Below are 20,846 nucleotides of genomic sequence, written 5' to 3'. Positions count from 1 at the left end.
TCGGGAAAGTCATGACGTATTTTTCTGGTTCTCAATGCAAAACTGCATCACGACTTTCCCGACTGCCTAATAGTTAATGAGGATTACTTACTTATCATGCCCTCTGCTAAATGCTGGATGGTGCAAAGATCAAGAACACACGGCGCCTGTCCTAATGGGGCTTCAAATTCCATGGGCTGGCAGAGGGGTACACAGCTGATCAGAATTGGAAGTGATTTAAGTGCCCTAAAGAGGGTGGCACTACACCCTCTGCAGCGTTAGTGGCATTCAGGGTGAGCCAAACCCAGATGAAAATTTCAAACTGAAACTGTGAGGCAGATTAATAAAGTTAGGGCTCTTTTAAGCTCAGTTCCTATAAGCCCACTGATACAGTTAAAATGTGGGATACAAAACTGAAAGCAACAAAGGGACAAGACAAACAAATGAAGGAACAAAAACTCACTGACACACACAATAGTTTACTGGTTACCAGAGGGTAAGGGGGGGAGGGGGTGGTAGATGAGGGTAAAAGGGATCAAACATATGGTGATGGAAGGAGAACTGACTCTGGGTGGTGAGCACACAATGTGATATATAGATGATGGATTACAGAATTGTACCCTTGACACCTATGTAAGTTTACTAACCATTGTCACCCCAATAAACTTTAATTGAAAAAAAAAGTAAATGGATTTGCCTATGAATAAAATTTTCTGGAGGCAATGGCAGATAACCTATCTGCTGGAAAAACTAAGGACTTTGAAAGAAATCCTTTTACAGTCATCCCTCTGAAATGTGAACCATATGAAGCATTGAGTATTTATAAACAAAAAGGATAGGAAGTATTATCTATGTATTATAATGATCAAAGAAGTACTTCTGATCCACTTGGTCCCTGAAAAGGATTTTGAAAATTGTATTTGTTGGTTTTCTTATTTCCAAAAGGTAAAGACTGTTGACTCAAAATGTGATGCTCTAGAGTTGTCATAGAGAATAAATACTCTCAACACGTGTGTGTGTTGTTCAACTGATGTGTCACTATATCTAATATTACTGCCATAACTTTGAATGAGGAAGTGAATTAAATGCAACACCAATTTTCAGATTTCTTTGGAATTTTCTTTCATTCTTAGAATTTTCTACTTCCAATATGTTTAAAGTTCCTCTTTCATAAGCCCCAGGAGTATCAATGGTAACTTTTTTCCTTTATATTTTGATAGAATTTCAGACCATAGGAAAGTTTAGAGAATAGAACAAGAGGCTCTCATACACCTAGACTAACCAATTGGTTATAGCAATAATTTAACTTGAGTGTGCTAATTCAAAAAGGAGCTCAATACAATAACTAGGTATTTACTTTCTCTACGGACCATTTTATCTAATTCCAGAGAAAATAACTGCTTTTGGAAGTCAGAGGAAAAAAGCTGAGTGGATCTCTTATTACTAAAATGATATGGGGGGCCCGGATTAACACTACAATCTTGAGTAACACCCATTCAAGTATTCATTAGGAGTACTGATTAGCAGCACAGGGACCATGGCTTAAAATTCTTGATGAGCCCACTGTGCCCTCTGATGTCACCAGCTTCTGAATCCATTGGAGGTGTCAACAGTAAGCACCCAGAAACATTTGTGGAGCTTTGCTTCAAGAGCAAGCAGTCAGAAATATGATTTCATCTTCTTTACCAATTATTGACTAGGTGAAACACTTCTTGAGTTTACATTAAAAAGTATTTTATTTTGTTTTCTATCTCAAAATAAACATTTTTTTTAAATAGAAAAATTTTAACACACTAGGTAATCATGCATTTTTCAAGGTCAGGCATGGATTTTTTTTTCCATGGATATATAAATAAAAACCAGTCATTACATAGAAAGGAATTCATTTCTGAAGATACAGTTTTACATCCTTTCATGAAATTTGGGACACCTGAAGAGGTTGCACATCTGAGAACTGAGGAAAGACGGGACCCAGGTTATAGAACGTGATTTCAGTTGGCCATCATTTCGTTTGTTCCCTAATACAAACCGTCTACAGCTTGTAACACTGTAGAACGATATCACTTGTGTCAAAGGTAACACCAAAAGAAGAACCCAAAAATAGTCAACCACCAAACAATATGTTGAGAAAGTTGTATAAGCCAAACCACCAGTATGGCTTATAGTTCAAAAGCAAATTTTAAAAGCAGCAGTGTTTTTCATTTCATGAGAAAAAAAAAGTATTAACAAGTAAGAACAGCAGTACGTGATTTAAAAATCTGTAATTCAGTGTGTGTTTACATGTATGCAAATGACTGACTAATTCCGGCCAAAATATACCAATTTGTTCATGTATTGTCTTAATAATACACAACACAATACATGTTCTAACCAAAAAACTCACACTTTGAACATCTTCTGTATCTATAGAGAAATGGAGGCGTAACCGGAGGGCAGATTTTTGACACTTCCAGTTGCATCAAAGAGAAGGGGACCTTCCCAGGGGTTATTATTCCATCACTGGTCCCTGAATATAGCTGAAGTTCCCAGCCACAAGGTGAAATTGGCCCTCAGAGACCATTTCTCCAATTATCAGGAAAGGATCTGTCCAAAGGCATTTAAAAATGAAACCTGACCTACACTTCAACTCTACAGCAGTGGGCTGCCTGCACAAAAACAATGTATGACCTTTAAATCTTAAATTATAAAACAGTTTGTTGAAAGTGTAATGTATTTAGCTTTTATCTAATAATGTAGACAAATGCAATCATTTCCTTGCCAAAACCAGAGGAAAAAAAATAGCAAAAAAGTCCCATTTTCATTACTTATAAAGAGAACTACCAGCCACAATAACTGGGAAGCTTTTTCACAAATCCTACTGGAAATTTTGATTTGCCTTTTAATAGATATAAAAATAGCAGTCCTATCTAAAGTTTAACAGAAATGAAGGTGATCCTGAACGTGACTTTTACATTTTCTTCCCCTCTTTTCCCTGTTCTTTGTGCATGAAAAAATTATAATACTTATATTATATTTAAAACATACTTAATTTATTTCCTATATATTTATTTTATTATATGTTTGCTGTAGGAAAGTCAGCACACAAATATGATGTAATAATGAAAAAGCAGTAGATGTGGGGAGGTATAGAAAGAATCAAGGAGAACTTTAGAAAATTGTATAAGACTAATGAAAATACTAACCCCCAAATTGACTTATTCACCCTATATGTGTATTGAACATGAATTTTGATTAGTCTTATGAGGTTTATAAACCATTTCAAAACTGGCTAATTAGTATACCAAATCAAATGGTTGACTATTAGTTGAATTTAATGTTGGTATTATGCTAGGGATTATGGTTTTAAAGATGGATCTATAGAAATAAACTATTTTAATTTGGCAACATTTTCAAATTTGGTTCCCAAACCTTAACATTGTCAGTGGTAACTTCCTTGGCCCTGCAATCTAACACGATGCCACCAAAAAGGAGGAATTAACACCCAGAAGATGGTCTGTCACCAGTTTTGTGACGTTGGACAAGTGTATTAAGTACTGTGCACCTCAGTTTCTTCATCTGTAAAATGGGGCTTATGGGGCCTTCTTCAGGGGATTGGTGTCAGAATTAAATGACATATTGAGAAAAAATGTAGAGAGATTTTTCTAAATTAAAAGTAATAGATCCAAACCATGAGCTTTATAGTTGGACCCTAGTTCAGAGGGGAAAAATGATTATAAAAGGTATTTGTTGATTCACCCTGAACATTTTAATATGAACTGAATTTTAGGTGATATTAAGGAATATTCTTATTAATTTTCTTCGCTGTGATAAAGATATGATGGTTACAAAAATCATATTCTGATTGTCAGTATACATTTGACAAAGTATTTACAAGTGCATGCAACTTCGTTTCCAATGATTAAGGGAAGGGGGAACATATAGATACCCACAGAGATAGAGAAATGGGGCAGGGGAGGTAAAGCCAATATGTCAAAATGTTAATTTTTGAATCTGGGTGGAGAGTACATGGGATTCATTTTATCATTTGTTTAACGTTTAGATATTTGACAATTTTCTAAGTAAAAATTTGAGTGGGAAAGAACACTTAATTGAGATCATGTCATTAAAACATATAGTTCCTATTAGATGCAGCTAGTGCTCGTAGATATTCTGACCACCAGTCTAGGTCACCATCTCGTTACACTGGCTGTTGTACAGTGTGAACAGCTCCCTGCACACAGCAGATAAGCAGTGAGCACTTGTTGAAAAGAAAAAAAAAAGAATATAAATTGTTGAAATCCTCTAAAAAGGGTGTCTCAGAGTCCATCAGGGTCACGTGCTGAGAGGACAGCAGGTACCCAAAGCTTAGAGGTTAAGGACACTGACCTTTTTTTTTAAAGATTTTATTGGGGAATTGGGGGAGGGGAACAGTGTTGGGGAATTGGGGAAGGGGACCAGCCAAGTTGTTCTTAAATCTTCGTTGTGGAGGGCGCCAGTCGCCATCTGGCTGCCCATCGGCAGCTCATGGCCTCTAAGCTCAAGGTGCTGTGTTCAATCTTAGTTGCGGGTGTGCATAGCCACCATCCCATGCAGAAGTCGAACCAGCAGCCTTGTTAAGAGTGCACGCTCTATCCACTGAACCATCCAGGCAGCAGCTCAGCTCAAGGTGCCAAGTTCAGTCTTAGTTGAGGGTGGGCATAGCCCACCATCGAACAGGCAGTCTTGTCATTACACCAGCTGAGCCATCCTGCCACCTGTTGGCAGCTCAGCGACAGCTCAACTTGGGTGCAGCATCACTGGCCCATGTGGGAATCAAACCAGCGGCCCTGTTGCTCAGAGCTCACGCTCTTAAGCTAGCTCTTAACCAACTGAGCCACTTGGCTGGCCCAAGGACACTGACTTTTGAACCTAACCATCTGGATTCAAATTTGTAGTGGGGGCAACAAGGTCACCTTGGGTGAGCTATTTAACTCTGAGCCTAATTTTCCCAGCTGTAAAATGTGACATAAAAATACTGTTGTTCCTATCACACAGTATCATTATGAAGGTTAAATAACACAATGCACTTTAAATGGTGCCTTGCACACAGTACATACCCAAATATTAGCTATCTTTATAATTATGTAGATAACAATCTCCTATTCTAGAGTACCATGATCTGGGAGGTCCTGCCAATCTTTAGTCAGGATTGCTCCTTCACCTATTAAACCCAATTGAAGGCGTTATACTTAGAAACTTCCTTTAATTTTGTTCTATCTGTAATCTTCCCTAAAAACACCAATTCAGCTATTCTTGCTTTGGTTCTCTTTACAGAGAATTCTGGTAACAACAATGAAGTTTCCACACGGCAGGTTTTTATTTCATTCTCAAACCTCAAGCATTATTCTTATATTAGTATAAATCTAATGTTTTATAATGTAAGAGCTACAAATACAATTAGTGTAAAATGAATGTCTCGAGAATCTTTTCTGAATCTACGATATCTGCATTTCCTGTGTCCTCAAAAAATTAAAAAATGGGATTGTTGGGGTTAATGTCCCAACTTCTCAGAGAAATAGCATTAGTGTTTTAGGCCTTTGTGGGCTTCGATCTACACCCAGGCTTTCAGCTTGGGCATTCTCTGAATGTTCCCACTCCTGTGTTGTTATCTTGGAGATCATTCAAAAGTTATAATACTTTGTTTTTATACTTTAAGATGTTTAGTATAATAACATTTTTGCATTCATTTATCTCATTAAAAAAATATGTCACTAACATTTTAAAATCCAAATGGTGACAGATCGTTTTTGGTCATTTCAGAGACAGTCCAATGATAACCACGTGCCTTATTCATAGGCCACCTTACGGGTTCCAAAGGCATGTTTCCTCCCAGCAATTCATTTGATCCTCATAGGAATTCCCTAAGATGGTCTGGGCAGCTCTTAGCCCCAGCTTCCACGTAGGGAAAACGGCAGTCACAGTGGTGAAGTGAAAGCTACTCAAATCGTACAGAAATTATAGATGCTTACACCTTACAGACACACAGCCACTCCAGCCAATGGCCCACATCCCTTCTCTGGGCTTCCATTTCTTTATTTGTGTGGGCTACCTGGGATTTGTCACACTGCTTTTCCTGAAAAACAAAACCCTGTCTCCTCTGGTTGTCCATCCCCCTCTGGACCCTGAGCCATCCATAGGGCAGCACCTAAGAGTTACTCACTCAGAACCCAAAATGTAACATCAAGACAAGAGCACAGCGATACCCCTGGTTACCCATAACTAATCAAATAAAAGCAAGATACAAACAACTGAATCTGTCAAGTAGTCCGACAATGTGACTTCCTTTTATTAAAGCGTATCAAAAGGAATTCTGCTTCTGGTCTTTCCTCACTATGGTAGAGGTATTTGTCCTCTCCTAGCTTTAGCTTCCTCACTGTGGAATGTTACTGTTATCCCCACTCTTTAAGGTTATGCTGACCACGAAAGAAGAAAATGCATGGGGACGTATCCAACAGCACCCAGTCCTTAGTAAGACTTTGATAGACATTTATTGAACTGAACTAAACCTTATGGGTGAAGAAATGCATAAATTTTAAATGTGAATGTACAACAGAAAGTAGAAAATATATAACTCAAAATTATAAATTAGATACCTTGATATTAATTAAGCACAAACTGCTTACATACTAGACATTTAAAATCATTTTACTAAATTACAGCTGAATAAGCATCACAAAATATCCAAAATGTCAGTAGTTTGAGCAGTTGGCTAGAATATGTGTACGAATTTAACAGAAAAACTGAACTTCTAAATTTTACAGAACAACGCGAGTATGGTTATGTACATTATGAGGTTCTAATAGGAAGAGGAAAAGGAAGCTGGTAATTCTCTTGAAAATTTTGGGAAGCCAGATAGGGGCAGGTTTGGGTGGGAGAGTGGGCAGTGAACAACCTGACCAGGAGTATGAAGATTCTAGAACAGACGGTGTAATACAGACCTTCATAACCTTGAGCCATAGTCACTCAACATGTGTACAGGTCCTGGGGCTGGTACTTAGCAGCTTTCTCCAAAGTGAACTTCTGTTGTCAGTACTGAGATAGCCCTTCTCTCCAAGAAAATGAAAGAACCTCTTCCATCCTTACCTGATTTCGGAAATGAATTGTGAACAGTGCACTTACCAGCTGATTCTGATAGGCAGTGACTGCCGTGAAAACTGTCTCGGGGAAGATGAACGTTCTGAATTCTTCAGACTTCAGGTTGAGCAGTGAGGCCGTGTGGTCTTTCTTCTTAATGATATGCACCCGTGGCTGGTACTTATGCATTGAGTTCAAAATTATCTACCACAAAGAAATGGGGAGTATGGAATTTTAAGGATTTATATTGCTAACCAGGCCAAAGTACATACAATAAGTCAAAGAAAGAACCACAAAATCCACAGATTCAAATTCAGTTTCAAGACTAGGATCTATGTTTTTCATGCTTAGAGCAAATCATCTGCACAAGAGACTGCAGAGTCATCCTTGTGAAGCACATTTTACCCAAACGGCTGTAAATCATACAGGCCCTTTCAAGTATCCTTTCTAAAATGCTGGGGGAAAAGTCATCTGGATGATAAGTTTATATATTTTTTTAAATCAAGTATTTAAAACATTTTTTGTTTGTGAATCTCGTTAGGCCATGAGGTGTATGTTTAAATTTTCTAAAGTAAGAAATTATATATTCTAGGGCGACAGGCTGTTATTTATGGGAGGATAAAACAATTTAGAAAGGCAGGCCTTGTGATAATACTGAATCTGCTAATTTCTAGCCCTTTTAATCTTGGGGCAAGTGATGCAAAAACAGTATTCACCTCATAAGGTTGTAGTGAAGATTAGGTGATGTAATACTTGTCAATCACAATGCAAACAGGAAGAGCCCAGTAAATATGAACTGTATTATTATTGTTGTTGCTGTTTCTGACAGCTTCGCTGATTCCTGATTTCCAGTTAAAAACTAAACATGAATGAGAGTGGTGACCACCTCCCATTTCATGGCTAATAAAAGTTGCCCAATTCTCAGAAATCAGAAGCATACACTGGTTGACAAGGGTACCTTTTCATATATCTTTTAAATAAAATAGAATAATTTGCCGTTATGAAATCGGAGCAACTAAATTCACTTTCAGATATAAAACGTTTTCTACATCTTCCCCTGCTGCCACCCAGGCAGCTACCTAAATCTGCACAATTAGGTATGTCTTTCCTGGGATGACACTGTATGCCCTTCACCCCAAGGGCCTAGCAGAGAGCCTGGCTCTCAGGGGGCGTGTTTCATAAACACTGTGGCAGGACCAGGTTCAATGGCACGCAGTGTTGGACAGAAAACTGATGGCTCCCTTGTTTTCTTGGCTAATGTGGGTGTGGTAGATGAGTGTTCCTGCTGGTTGGCTTAACAGAGTCAAATCCTAGTCACTGTGCAATAGATAATGGATACAGAATCAATCTCTCTCTGTGCTGAGATGTAAGCCAAGTTAAAGTTACAGAGCATTCACTGGTATTGAATTTTGTACACGCCACCTTTTTATGATCCCAAACCTGAATAGGAATAACAAACAAATACAAGCTTCAGAGGAACTGAAATGAACTTTAAAAAAAGTCATCTCTTTGTATAATGTATGTATTCCGGGGAGTTCAGGATATCTATGCTCGGTTATAAAACTGGAATAAACTTGAAGTGACACAAGATATAAAACATTTGCCTCCTAAAACACACACACACACACACACACACACACACACACACACACACACACACACACAGGAAAAGCCCTAAGCTTTAAATAAGGTGCCCTCTCTCCTACTTACCCACCCAAGGTCAATTTCCTTTGGAAAAGGGACAGACTCAGACCCCAGACTGAATATCAGACCCCAGGGCTCCCTGACTCTCTGCTCAAGCCATCATGGCGCTAAGGGAGACTAATAGACACGTGGACTCTGCTTCCTCAAAGAAATAAATTCCTGGAAGTAAGAATTTTTCCTATTATGACACGAAAAATGCATCAGTAAGAGGGGCTTTTTCAGGTCTAATTCAGAGAACATGGCTAAACAACATAGGATCTAAAAATCTTTCCTTGCAGTTTTCAGAACACACTATTTCTGATGACAATGAGTTATATTAAATAATAAAAATTTAAAACTAAAATGGATATTAACCACCATGTAAAACTAAACAATTTGTCAAAGTCTAATCTTGGCACAATCAGACTGGAACCCGGAGCTCCTGAAATACAGCCTGGTGATATTCCCACCCATAAAGCTGGTGATAAAAAGAAAACATATCAAATTCTGAACAGTTGATATTAGAATGAACTCGCAGGTCTTTCTGGAAAGACCCAGTTCTTCTAAAAGCTTTACATATGGAAAATACCAGAACCATTAAAAATTTTCATTTCTCCCTGCAGATATTTCAGTATAACCCAAGAAAGTTTATATAAATGACATTAAGAATGATCACTTGGCCGGCCGAGTGGCTCAGTTGGTTAAGGGCTCTCTCAAGAGTGCAAGCTCTGAGCAACAGGGTCGCTGGTTCGATTCCTGGCCCGAGCTGAGCTGCCACTGAGCTGCCAACAGGTGGCAGGATGGCTCAGCTAAAAAACCAAAAACCAACAAACAAAAAAAGAATGATCACTGACCTACAGAAAACGTCTCTCAGACACGTCATAAATTTTAACCTAAAAAAATATGCCAACCTCCTTAAAATTAAAGGTCAGTTTATCATTTCCAACACATAAAATAACAGAAATCTGTTAACCTGCTTTGAACATCTCAATGGTACCACCAGCAGTCATGAGTTAACCTGGTTACTCTGACATAGTTGTGATAAACAAGGACTCCTGTGGGTAAATGGATGGCAGCAATGCCTGAAATGATTTATTTGGTTTCAGGTTCAATCCAACCATTTGAAACCATGTCTAGAACTCTCTAATATAACATCTACTTATAACCATCTTTTTTGAAAAAAGTTTTGAAACTCTTCTAAATTGCATAGATCCAATAAAAATGAAAACCTTATGTAAAAGACAGCTTTCATAAAGGGGATGAGAGAGAGAATATTTATATCAGAATTTCTAAGCCAAGGAAAGCAACCATAAAAAGACCAATGTGCTTTCCGGAAACCAAAGCAAAAAAGAAACAGTATTCTCTTCATCAAAAAGAAGTATGCAAAAAAAAAAAAAAGTACACAAGTCTAAGGTTTTCTTAGCATAAAATCTAAAACAGGATTTTTATGTAAATCTTTATTTAAGAGCATGGAATGACATCACAGATAGCTCCTTAAAAAGCAATCTTATCAAATGTGCAAAGGCTTGCGGTCAGCAGTGGCTATTTGTTCTAGTAACTATTTGATAAGAGCTCAGAATTCCAGTTTCTCTTTCTTCCACATTTTGATGAATTCCTTATTGACACAAAATCAAATTGTTTTGTTTTTAATTGCAAGACTCCTCTGTGCTTTAGCATTCATAAGACTCTCTAAAAGGGGATATGTAATGAGTAAACAGCAGTGCCCCAGATTTATCTGGACATGAAACCCCTTTGTTCCACTGCATCTCACATGAATGCCTTCTATAGAACATACTCTGGAAAACCCCCCCACAACAGGTCTCAGCCCCATTCCCTGCTGTGTCATCTGATATACCACTGACAGAATTTAGATGTTTAACCCAAAACGAACTGTAGCAGCCTGCAAAATGCACGTTCCCTTTGTTTAGTTGTGCAGGTGGAAAAGCAGTTGCTGGTATCTTAGGAAATCCATGGTGCTGAAGGCCCCCAGCCCTCTTGCACACAAATGACACACAGCATCCCTGTAAATAGCCTCTTGACCATAGCGGCCAAGATTCCCTGAAGAATACATCAACGTTCTCATAGGATGATTCTGATATAGCGGGTGGGAGGGGCAGAGGGGGAGGAGGAAGAAGCTTAGAGGGAGTTGTGACTTCTCAGTTCCACCCCAGGGGGAATCTACGGAGCCCCAGGCATTGTACTTACATGGCCATGTTGATCTAGTTCATTGTTGGTGAGTTTCACCTTTTCAAAAGACACCATCTGTTTGAGTAGCTGCTCTCCAGTAAAAGGAGAGTCTGGGTGCACATACAGCCTAAGAAAATGATGAGAAATTTTATTGAGACTTTTTTAAAAACTCTGTTCTCTGAGGGGTATAAAATGTTCTGCTTTTAAAGGATATTAATGGTGAATTTTATGTCCGCATAGCATGTCAAATCTAATAATACGGCAATAGCAAAATAATTCAAAAACATGGAAATGTGTTCACCATGTACCAATAACCTAAAATGGGTAATACTGAACAAATTTTCTATTACCCTATTTTTATGATCTAGCTATTTTTTAACGGTGGGATTGTTTTCTACCAATAGACAGCTGGGCTACTTCTGCCAAATACAAAACCTTGTTATAAGCATTTTCAAAAGAAAGACTAGATTATACTAAGCGCATGAGTTCCTAGTATAAGCACTGCTAAAAAGCGATGAAGACCAAGAATTTAAAAAAGAAAACGATTCTAGAAAATCCATTAATTTAAACTTGAAGGTGACTGAATTTAAAGTTTGTGTTCTTTATAAATACAAGACAGAGTAACTTTAACACAGTGACCTGGGGCTCTTCTAATAGCCCATAGATTAGAGTCTGTTGCTCTTCTCAGTACCTGAAACACTATTACTTTTACCATCATCTAGATAATTGCTCACTAAATAAATGTGAAAACAAGTTGGGTAAGCATCAAATTATTCAATGTATTTATTTGTAAACAGTCAAAGCAAAAAAATAAAATGAAATAAAGCTTTGATGAGAAAAAAATGTATTTATCGAGCATCTATCATCTATTGATCAGCTGCTATGTGCAAGGCAATCTTTACTCACAGTTAAATGCAGGCCGTTTGTTCTACCTGCGAGTATCACACTAAGTACAGTTCTTTATAAATCCCAATCCTGGTATCCACTTGACATGAGCTTTACTGAAGTCGGGGGTAGATTATAGAACTAATAAGGGGCAGGAAATATCCTCGATTCAGTATGTGACAATACTTGTCAATTTCAATGACAAATTCCTTTATCCATGAAACAGGTTGCTTATATCTAAATTTTGTATAGGGTCCGTATAACTATAATTAAATGTAAATATTATGATTGGGGCAAAGGCAAGGAAAAATTTTCACAAAACCTTTCCTTGCAATATTTATGTAAAGAACAAGAAGTCTGTGCCATGGTTTGTCACACAGAGGACCAGAAGAGCTTGATGCACGTGCTGAAACAAAGCCCACCAGAAGCAAAGCACAAAAAATGGCTGACAGCACTAAAGATTCTTACTGGGCCCATTCCAAGAACTTTAAAGGCTTTAGGCGTTTGTCTGCCTGTTTGTTGATTTTTTTTTTTTAGGAGGCATACTCCAAATTGCCTTTCAATTGAAATATTCTTTGATGACACAACCATAATAGTTTATCAAGTGTCACTCCTCCAAGCCTATAAGTTTATAGGTGCCATGGTTTTAAGGATCAACACCACGGCCTACCCACCCTGCCAAAAAGGGTTCAGAAATATTTAAAGTCCTAGAAGCTAATGAAATGTTCTCTCTTTAAGTATCAATTCACCACATGTAATCACTTTAATAAAGATTAACTTACTTAAATATCAATTACTTTAAAGAAAAGGAAATGTCCTCTATGGAAATATAGCATTATTTTAGATCATGTATAATGTCTTGCCCATTATTATGATCAAATGATGTCGTCAAGCATTATTTCTTCTAATTAGGAACAACTAACTAATGAAGCACGGTCTGAAATAAAATACCTGAGAGAGCTAGAACCGCAAGGAATTTCCACCCTCAGTACAAAAATGATCACCTACCTAGTTCCTCACCTTCCTTTTATGGAGCTAGAAAATACAGCATTATTTCTTTTTAATAATAATAAAGAATAGCTGCTTAAATTATCTAGAATGTTTTTATCCTGTAGTGCACTAAACATTTTTATCTAATATTAACAGAAATAAGCTGAGCTAGGATGAATGAAAAAGCATCCAGGAAGCCCCTCCTCCCTCACGTCTTCTGGGACTTAAAATTCCAGCAATAGCTTAAACATGCTTCAGCTAAGATAGTGTATTGGTACGTGCTTTCTTTCTCCAACCAGAACAGATTAGTAACATAAACAAGGCATGTCATATTCCAAAAGTCCTGCTGGCCTGCACCAGTTCCCCATACATTCAGATAGCGATTAACTTCTTAGAGCAAAGACATGGAAGGGAGAAAAAAAAAAAAAAGAGGGTTTGTTTGTAAAAATAGTTCGGAATCTGCTAAAACTCCCTTTCTCTCCCTGTTTGTATCCAAAAAGCTCTAAAGTAAAGTGAATCAGCTATTTAATAGTAAATAGTACTGAAGACTAACTATATTCATTTTAATATCTGTTATAAACTGGTCGATCTTGTTCAGTTTTAAAAATTGAGTGACAATTTTTTTCTTAGTGCTGACTGTTATTTAATATGTTTTAAATATACTGATTTGGAAGGGTTGGGAAGATGTCCTTTCTAATCTCTTGTGGGAATGGAAACCTCTGAGAGGCTCCTTTTAATCTCTTCTCTAGTGTATCTACCACCCTGTAAGTGGAAGAACATGACTAACTCCTAAGTAAGCTCAATATTCTATCTGAACTGTATGCGTCAATAGTCTGTGTCGCTCTGTGCCTTTACTAAGACTCCAGGCCAGATTACTTACACAGAACCCTCCATAACTTCTAAGTTCCTAAATCTGTATAGTTAAATAAATTCTTGGCTCTGCTATAAACTTTCAATCAATTCCAAAAATTAGACAGTCATAGAACAAAAGCTGTCAGAGCCCTAAATGTAAAGTCAGCTAATATTCTTTTTTTGTATTAAAGTATGCAGTTAGATTCCTGTGAGTTCAACTATTACTATTCACATAGGTGAATACATGTTCTTTTTTCTTCCAGAATGCTCAGTTGGGCAAAGCGCAAAGCAGCAACAACAAAGGTTTACATGTGATATTTAAACAGGGTTCTCTGGAAAAACAATTATTACCAGTGAATAGGCCAAAGATAAACATAAATGATCCCTAATATATTACTCGAGTAATATTTTGTGTAAAAGAATGTTACCCTGATGTTGAATTACATTCATCCACTAAACTTATACAAAGGGGAAAAAATAGAGTTTACTTTTCTAACTTAAAATCTCTGAGCCCTTCACTGATCAAAAACAACCGCAGTTTACCAAAATGATAGGTATTATGTGCAGATATAACCACATTGTTAACAAATATTTCCTATAAGCAACCACTTTACTCAAATGCACTCTTCCAAAAAGGATTTTAAGGCAACCACTTCATCAGTAGGTTTATCCAGTCTGTAGCCAACTAGAAATGATGGATGTCACAAGAATCGGATCCAGATTTCTAACGAATATTCCAGCTGAAATATCAGAAAAACTTTGAAATGAAATATGAGGATAGATAAAATTAAAGACAATGCCCCGTTGAGACACAAACTCTGTCTTTCTCAGGGACTAGCGCATATTTTGTAGTCAGTCCTGGGGCGTCTGGGCTTGAAATGTTCCGCTAGGAGAGCTCCCAGCTTTAAAAACAGGCCTTCTTAACATTGGCACAACCAGGGCAGGGCATTCTGTCAGCAGGGTGAGCATGCATTTGGCTCAGGGGGGAAATCTGGAGGCACACACCTGGCTGGCAGCGGCGGGTCCGCCTTGCCCGCCACCAGCCAGGAGGACCGGTGGTAGGCGTAGCGGTACCTCTTGTTGTCCACGGGGACGATGTCCATCAGGACTATGTACTTGGCCTCCGGATCCACACCCGAAAATGACACCCGGATGGTAGGAAACATCCTCCTGACACAGGGAGACAAAGAGAATCGGCAGGTGCTCACACTGCCTGCGGAGCGGACCCGATTACCGAGCCCAACATGCTTCCGACCCGGGGTCTCTGGCGCAGACCGAATCGTGCCACTGCCTCGTGTTGCTGGGAGAAAACTGGCTCCTGCCATAGACAGCGAGAGCCAGCTTCTTGGTGTGGGTTTCGGGGACTCTGGGGCTATTTCCCAGAGTCCTGAGAGCTGGAGCGACCAGGCGCCCGCCCCCGCGGCTGCCTGCCTGCCCAGCTGCGGCGCTAAAGGGCCGCCGCGCCAGAGCTCCAGCCTACCCAGAGTGTGGCCGTTTCGAATTTCATCCTTCCGCCAGATTTTAGTTTTAGTTTTAATGGGAGCTGGCTGCTTCTACAAATTGAGGCCGATTAAAAAAAAAAAAAAGCTACCTGCCTCCCTCGAAGACCCAGCCGCCAGCCCCGCACGCTGGTCTGGAGTTTCCCTACCCTCCAGATGCCGACCCAGCACCCCGAGCCCTCTCGGGCTGCAGGGGACAGAGATCCCAGGACCCTGTGCCCTTCTCATCAAGGTCGGGGTGGGGCTTCCCACGGGCGGATCTCCAGAAACCAACGCCTAGCCATCTCTCTGAGCAGCTCTTTCCAAAAGCCAGTTGGTGGAAAGAAGCCCTCCTGGAGCGAAGTTTCCTCTGTGCCCAGGACCAGCGGGGATTCGCCTAACTCCCGGAAACGTCCTAAGCCAGGCAGGGTGCCATGCGCATCTCCCCACTCCTCACCTGCCCAGACCCCACTACCTGCCAGACTTGGTGATGATCATCTCCGTGCCCAGCTCGTGGAATTTGTCCCAGAGCTCCTTGGTCTCCAGGCTGCAGGCAATTTTGGCCATTTCCTCGCTGGGAATGATGGGGGTGGTGGGGATCAGCGGCTCTGTGCACAGCGACGAGGAGGATGGGCTGCTGGCGCCTCCGCTGCCACCGAACTCCCCGTGACCGTCCAGGCTGGTCAGCTCGCCGAGGGGCTGGGCGCAGGACGACTTCTCCACAAATTGTTCTGCAAGAGAGGAAGCATGACAGCTAACGCCGACAGGCAAAGACACGGGAAGGAGAACAGCACAACTAAAATAGGTACCTGGAGTTGACCGTGGGAAAGTTAAGCTCAGAAACCCCATGAAGGCAGCAAGAACCCATTACATAAATCAGGCGTGGTATTTCCGAGGGAATACTGCTTGCTTACTGAAGCAAGCCAGTGAGTTCTAGAACTAGCGTTTGTTACTACCGTTCCTGAAACCCATTTTAGAGAACAAACATGCAAGGAGTTACGGATAAAGGGAAGGGTGGCAGTGGTCACGAAGTATTCCTATTGTTATCCCTCCCAAGTTCTAGACGCTCAGCTTGTGGGATCTGGTGCCAGGTCTGCTCCTGTGACAACCAGGAGAGACTTTTCTCTAGGGAGTGAAGACATTAGCACCCTCCCCACATCGAGAGGAATTTTCCCTTCCCTCCTGGAGTCCTCTCTCCCTAGGAGAAAATGAAAGGTGGAGGTGGATGGGAGTGAGGAAGTGGTTTTAAAAAATCACTTAACTTCTTTGCCTGGCTCTCAGTTTCCTGGGCTTCAAAATGTTAAATTGGGGCGTTTTTTTACAATATCCCTCCCAGCGTGAGATCTTATGAAAGACTCCAGCGTTTAGCTTGTTAAATGACAGGAGTGTGCTTTCTGGGCCATTTCTGGACAAAAAGGTCCTGGAAGTGAGAAAAACAACCCAAAACCCAGGCTAGCAGGAATATTAAAGTAGGGAGAAGGCTTTGCCATCCGCTGTCAGGCTGGAATACCACTGCCTATGAACCAAACATTCCCCTCCACCGCTGATAAGGGCCTGGGACTACACCAGTCACTTTGATGGAATACAGGGGGACTTTTGTAATTACCCCAATTATCTTGCATCCCTTAAAAAAGAAACTACTTGAATCTACAATGTGAAACTGATCTCCAAACAACACTATTCTTAGTGCCCTCAAGGAATTTAAGCAAGTTTTAAATGTAGGTATGTACCTATACATGATGTACATGTCATATAAAATGTTTTATTTCCCATGTTTCTCCTTGATTTGGGGCAGGCAAGTAGGAAACAGAATTGTTTTATCTTCTTTTACAATAATAATCCAAATCAATAATTATCAAAATAATGAGCTTATCTTTATATTTTCAAAGTCAAAGAAAGAGAGCATACTATGTGGCAAAAATCTTATTTTCTACTCATTTTCAGAAGCACATTCACATAATGTCTTAATAGGAAATGAAAAAGTAGCCTTAGAAATTTTCTTATTTTCTGACCATTGAAAAATGCTAGCCCTTAAAGCCCCAGACTAACAAGTGTGTCAAGGTTGGGAAGTGGAGGAAGAAGAAATTGATATAGAAATGCTCTAACACAATGTTAAATGCCAATTATATCTCAATATATATATTTTTCAAAGAAATGCTAAAGAAGTGGTCGGAAGCAGTTCTTCTACACAGACTGAATGTGCTTAAGTGGGCAATCATGAAACACTTTTGACCCCCACCCCACAGTTGCTTCAGCATCTCACTAGGGTTTCAAGGTACTACAGAAGCATGACGTGTTTTTCTTGCCAGAGTCCTTGGCTTATAGTCACTAATTGTTCTCTGTTGAACTGGCCTCTGAAAGGGACAAGGAGATACCTCTGATTCTTTGAGAGACTATCTCAAAGGCCATGGGAGGGATAGTCATCTTACAAACCCTGTGTGCGCGGTAAGGGGGTGGTGGTTTTGTGAGCTGGGAATGGCTTTATAGTTTAGAATTTAGATAAAGGGATTTTTTCCCCCTCAGAAAAATAGACAAGGAAGCAAAATTGAAATGACAATAGGGCTGAAGCTGGTATGTTTTCCAGTCTGCTGTCTGTACTTCTGTCAGGAATTTTAACCTGAAATCCTTTTTTCCTGCAAGCTACCAAACAGTGGTGTGGCCATCTATAAAGAATTTGGAAGCCCCCTAAACAGGAGTGGATAACGTTGGGAAGCCCACCAAACATAACTTGGACATTGGTTACCTTTTTCCCCTAAACAGTTGGGTTTGTTTGATTGGTTGTTTCCATTTCTTTGGCAGGTTTAGATTTTAGGTGGGAGGGTGGGCGGGAAAGCCAGGGGAGGGGAGTGGAAAACCTTGGAGGAGAGGCTTTTTGCGTTACGTTTAAGGAGGCCCTCTGGCTTCTTTCGCCCTGGTTCTGAGTTGCTGCGGGGGTTTGAATTCTCTCTCCTCTCTCTGCCCAGGCCCCTTATTTTTTGTTATCTAATGCTGCATTTTTCATATTGTTGTTTTCAACTGAGATGTTAAGATGTTGTGAAGGACGAAGGAGAGGAAGGAAAAAGTGGGAAGAGTTAAAAAAAGAAATATGATCCTGTTTGCTGTTTGCTGTTTTTCACGGTTTTAGGGCTTCCAGATCAGAGTACGGAATAATTATTTCCCTGGAACCCAAGGGGCGATGATGAGAACACTTCTTTCTCCCTCAATTGCCAAGGGGCTTGGAGCCACATCCCCAGCAGTTTCTTTCCCGCACAATTCACTTGTGACTAGTGGAACACAGTCCCTTTTCTCCCTCGACTCCGAGCCTAGTGTCTTCTATAAATGGTAAAGGTTGTTAAACAAACAGTATAGCTAAAAGTTGAGGAATTTGGGAAATGGTTACTGGCTCGCGTTTTTGCCAACCTCTGCTGAAAATGACGGCAGTTATAAAATGATGTCTTACTGATTAAGTCTAGAGCTTCTGTGAAGAAAACGGTTCATGCAGGAAGAACTGGCTTAGTCCACCGCGGTGATTTTAAGGAACTGACCCTGTTCAGTGTATCAAGTCAAAGGGAAAACAAAATTAAACTAGTTTCTTGTCAAGTCGCTTAGAGTCCCTTTGGTTTCAAATGCACAAGCAGGTGTTACACACATTGTAAGTCCTGTTGAGCCTTAAAAGGGGTCTTATTATTTATCCCTGAATGTTTTCATCCCAACAAAGTTACACACCCACAACCCCATATGTCCGAGTTGACATGGGGGTTCTAGACTAATAAGGGGGGTGATTAGCGCACATACGAGATGCGAAACCGGTTGTATTTAACAGACGATGACACTCCCAGAGAATACTTGGGACCAAAGGAATCAGTCTCCCGTCCCGACGTGGGGCCTATGGCCGGAGGGTCGGAAGCGCCGCGCGCGAGCCGGGAACGAAGGCCACCCTCGGGAGCCCCCCGCAGCCAGGGGACGCAGCATCCCGCTCCTGCCCACCGCTGGCAGCCAGGAGCCCGACTCACCCAGGGGCTTGATGGTGTTCTCCGCGGCCTCCTTCTCCTTGGAACCGCCGCTGGACATGAGCGCGGCGATGGAGAAGGCGTTGGCGCGGGAGGAGAGCTGGGGCTTGGGCGACGCCGTGAACTCCATGGCCTCCGGTGCGCGGTCCTGGCGGGGCACGGGGCCTGCCGAGCTGCTGTCCAGCTTTCCCCAAGGGAGACAAAGGCCGAGACGCAGCGCAAAGTTTCCGAGGGCAGTCACGGCGCGGCCGGGGACCCCGGAGGAGCCAGCCCTAACCTCCTAAGAGCTCCACGCCGCCCTCGCTTCTCTCTCCCACCGCAAAGCCCTCGAGCCGCAGAGGCTCCGAACTGGCCGGAGACGGCGGGAGAAGACCAGCCGCAGGCGCAGCCGGGAGCTCCGCGGGGCCACAGTCTGCGCCGCTGGACGCTGGTGACGAGCATCAGCTGCGCAAAGGCCGGGGGTCCCACAGCACCCGCTCCGCGTCCTTCCTCCCGTCCCCCGCTGGGGACGGCCCAGGCTGCAGGCTGCGGGGCACCGGCGGCGCGCCGCTGAGAAGGGGCGGACGCCGAGACGCCGGAGCGCGGCAAGCCGCGGGAGACACTGCGCCCGGGCGCTCGCAGCCCTGCGCCTTAATTTGCCGGCGGCGGCGATCCCGGCGGCCGGCAGCCAGTCAGCGCCGCACGTCACCACTTCCTGATTCCGACGCCGGGGGCGGGGCCGCCGGGCCGGGCGGGGCGGGGCCAGGCCGGGAGGGCGCGCCCTGGGCGCGCCACGCGCGTGGCCTCGCGCCGCAGCGGGCTGCGAACCTGGCACGGGTTGGGGGAAAGGGGTGCCACCACAAGGCTGGTGCACCCGATGCGGACGCCCCCCCATCCTAGTCTTGCAGTCCCGGGGAGGGAGGGTGGTGCGCGCTGTCTGGAGGGAGCCTTTTGTCGCGACCTAAAACCCGGGGATCCCGGGAGTGGCGCAATGCGTGAGCCTAGACCAGAGGAAGACTCGGGAGAGTTCTCGCATCTTCCGTTCTTTTTCTTAACTGGTATTCAGAGTTCCAAAAGAAAGCTGGGGAGCGCTAAGTAAAGCGGAAAACGGCGCCGCGGAGCTGGTGCCCACGGGCAGTTCCCATTCGCGGGGCTCCTAGTCCCCAGCGCTGGGTCCTAGTATTGGTGGGGCTGCAAATTCTGCTTGACAGTGGGGCTGCGAGGCGCAGCCCTGCGGAAGACACGCTAAGGGGGTGCAGCGAGCATTTGGGAAAGGGTGCTGCGCTCGGAACCACGGTTTCTGCTGCACGCCCCTGTGCCTCTCACCCGGGGCTCCTATTCTCCAGAGTGACTCTGGAAAATGGGGCCTCGTCCGGCGGGAAGGCGAGGGGCGTACGCGGTGCCGGGCGCGCGGCAACCTGCGGGGACACGCGACGCGCAGTGGGAAAGGAGAGCCTTACAGCGCCGGGCTTGGCGGACACCAAACCTGCTGCCTACGCAGATTCTGCGGCGACCACGACTTCCCACGGCCTTGTGGGGGTCGTCCTGTTGGCCTTGTTCAGCTTGAATAACTCAAATTCTCCGAATTCGCAGGGTAATCCGCTTCACTTGGAGCCGTGTAAACTCAGGCTGACACACACACTCAAGCTGTACATGTAAATATTTGCTCTCCTTTTCAGCCATTCGGTCTGGCGATTAGAGGCCACTTGGTGGGTCTTAAAGAAAAAAAAAA

At 42.4% G+C, this 20,846-nt stretch overlaps 1 protein-coding gene across 1 annotated transcript in view; it reads right to left on the bottom strand.

Annotated features, from left to right (window-relative positions):
- TBX20 (T-box transcription factor 20) overlaps positions 1-19,789 on the bottom strand; it is a 54,056-nt gene extending 34,267 nt beyond the window's left edge. The window contains exons 1-5 of the mRNA XM_019655726.1: positions 19,139-19,789; positions 15,622-15,877; positions 14,674-14,838; positions 10,960-11,068; positions 7,117-7,275 (exon numbers count right to left, since the gene is read on the bottom strand). Coding sequence (XP_019511271.1) covers positions 7,117-7,275; positions 10,960-11,068; positions 14,674-14,838; positions 15,622-15,877; positions 19,139-19,265 — 816 coding nt within the window. The 5' untranslated portion in view covers positions 19,266-19,789. The remainder of the gene's footprint in view (positions 1-7,116; positions 7,276-10,959; positions 11,069-14,673; positions 14,839-15,621; positions 15,878-19,138) is intronic.
- Between the last annotated feature and the right edge of the window lie 1,057 nt (positions 19,790-20,846).

The sequence above is a fragment of the Hipposideros armiger genome, unplaced genomic scaffold (assembly GCF_001890085.2).
Source record: "Hipposideros armiger isolate ML-2016 unplaced genomic scaffold, ASM189008v1 scaffold_244, whole genome shotgun sequence".
Classification (NCBI taxonomy): domain Eukaryota; kingdom Metazoa; phylum Chordata; class Mammalia; order Chiroptera; family Hipposideridae; genus Hipposideros; species Hipposideros armiger.
This window is presented reverse-complemented; position numbering and strand designations above follow the sequence as displayed.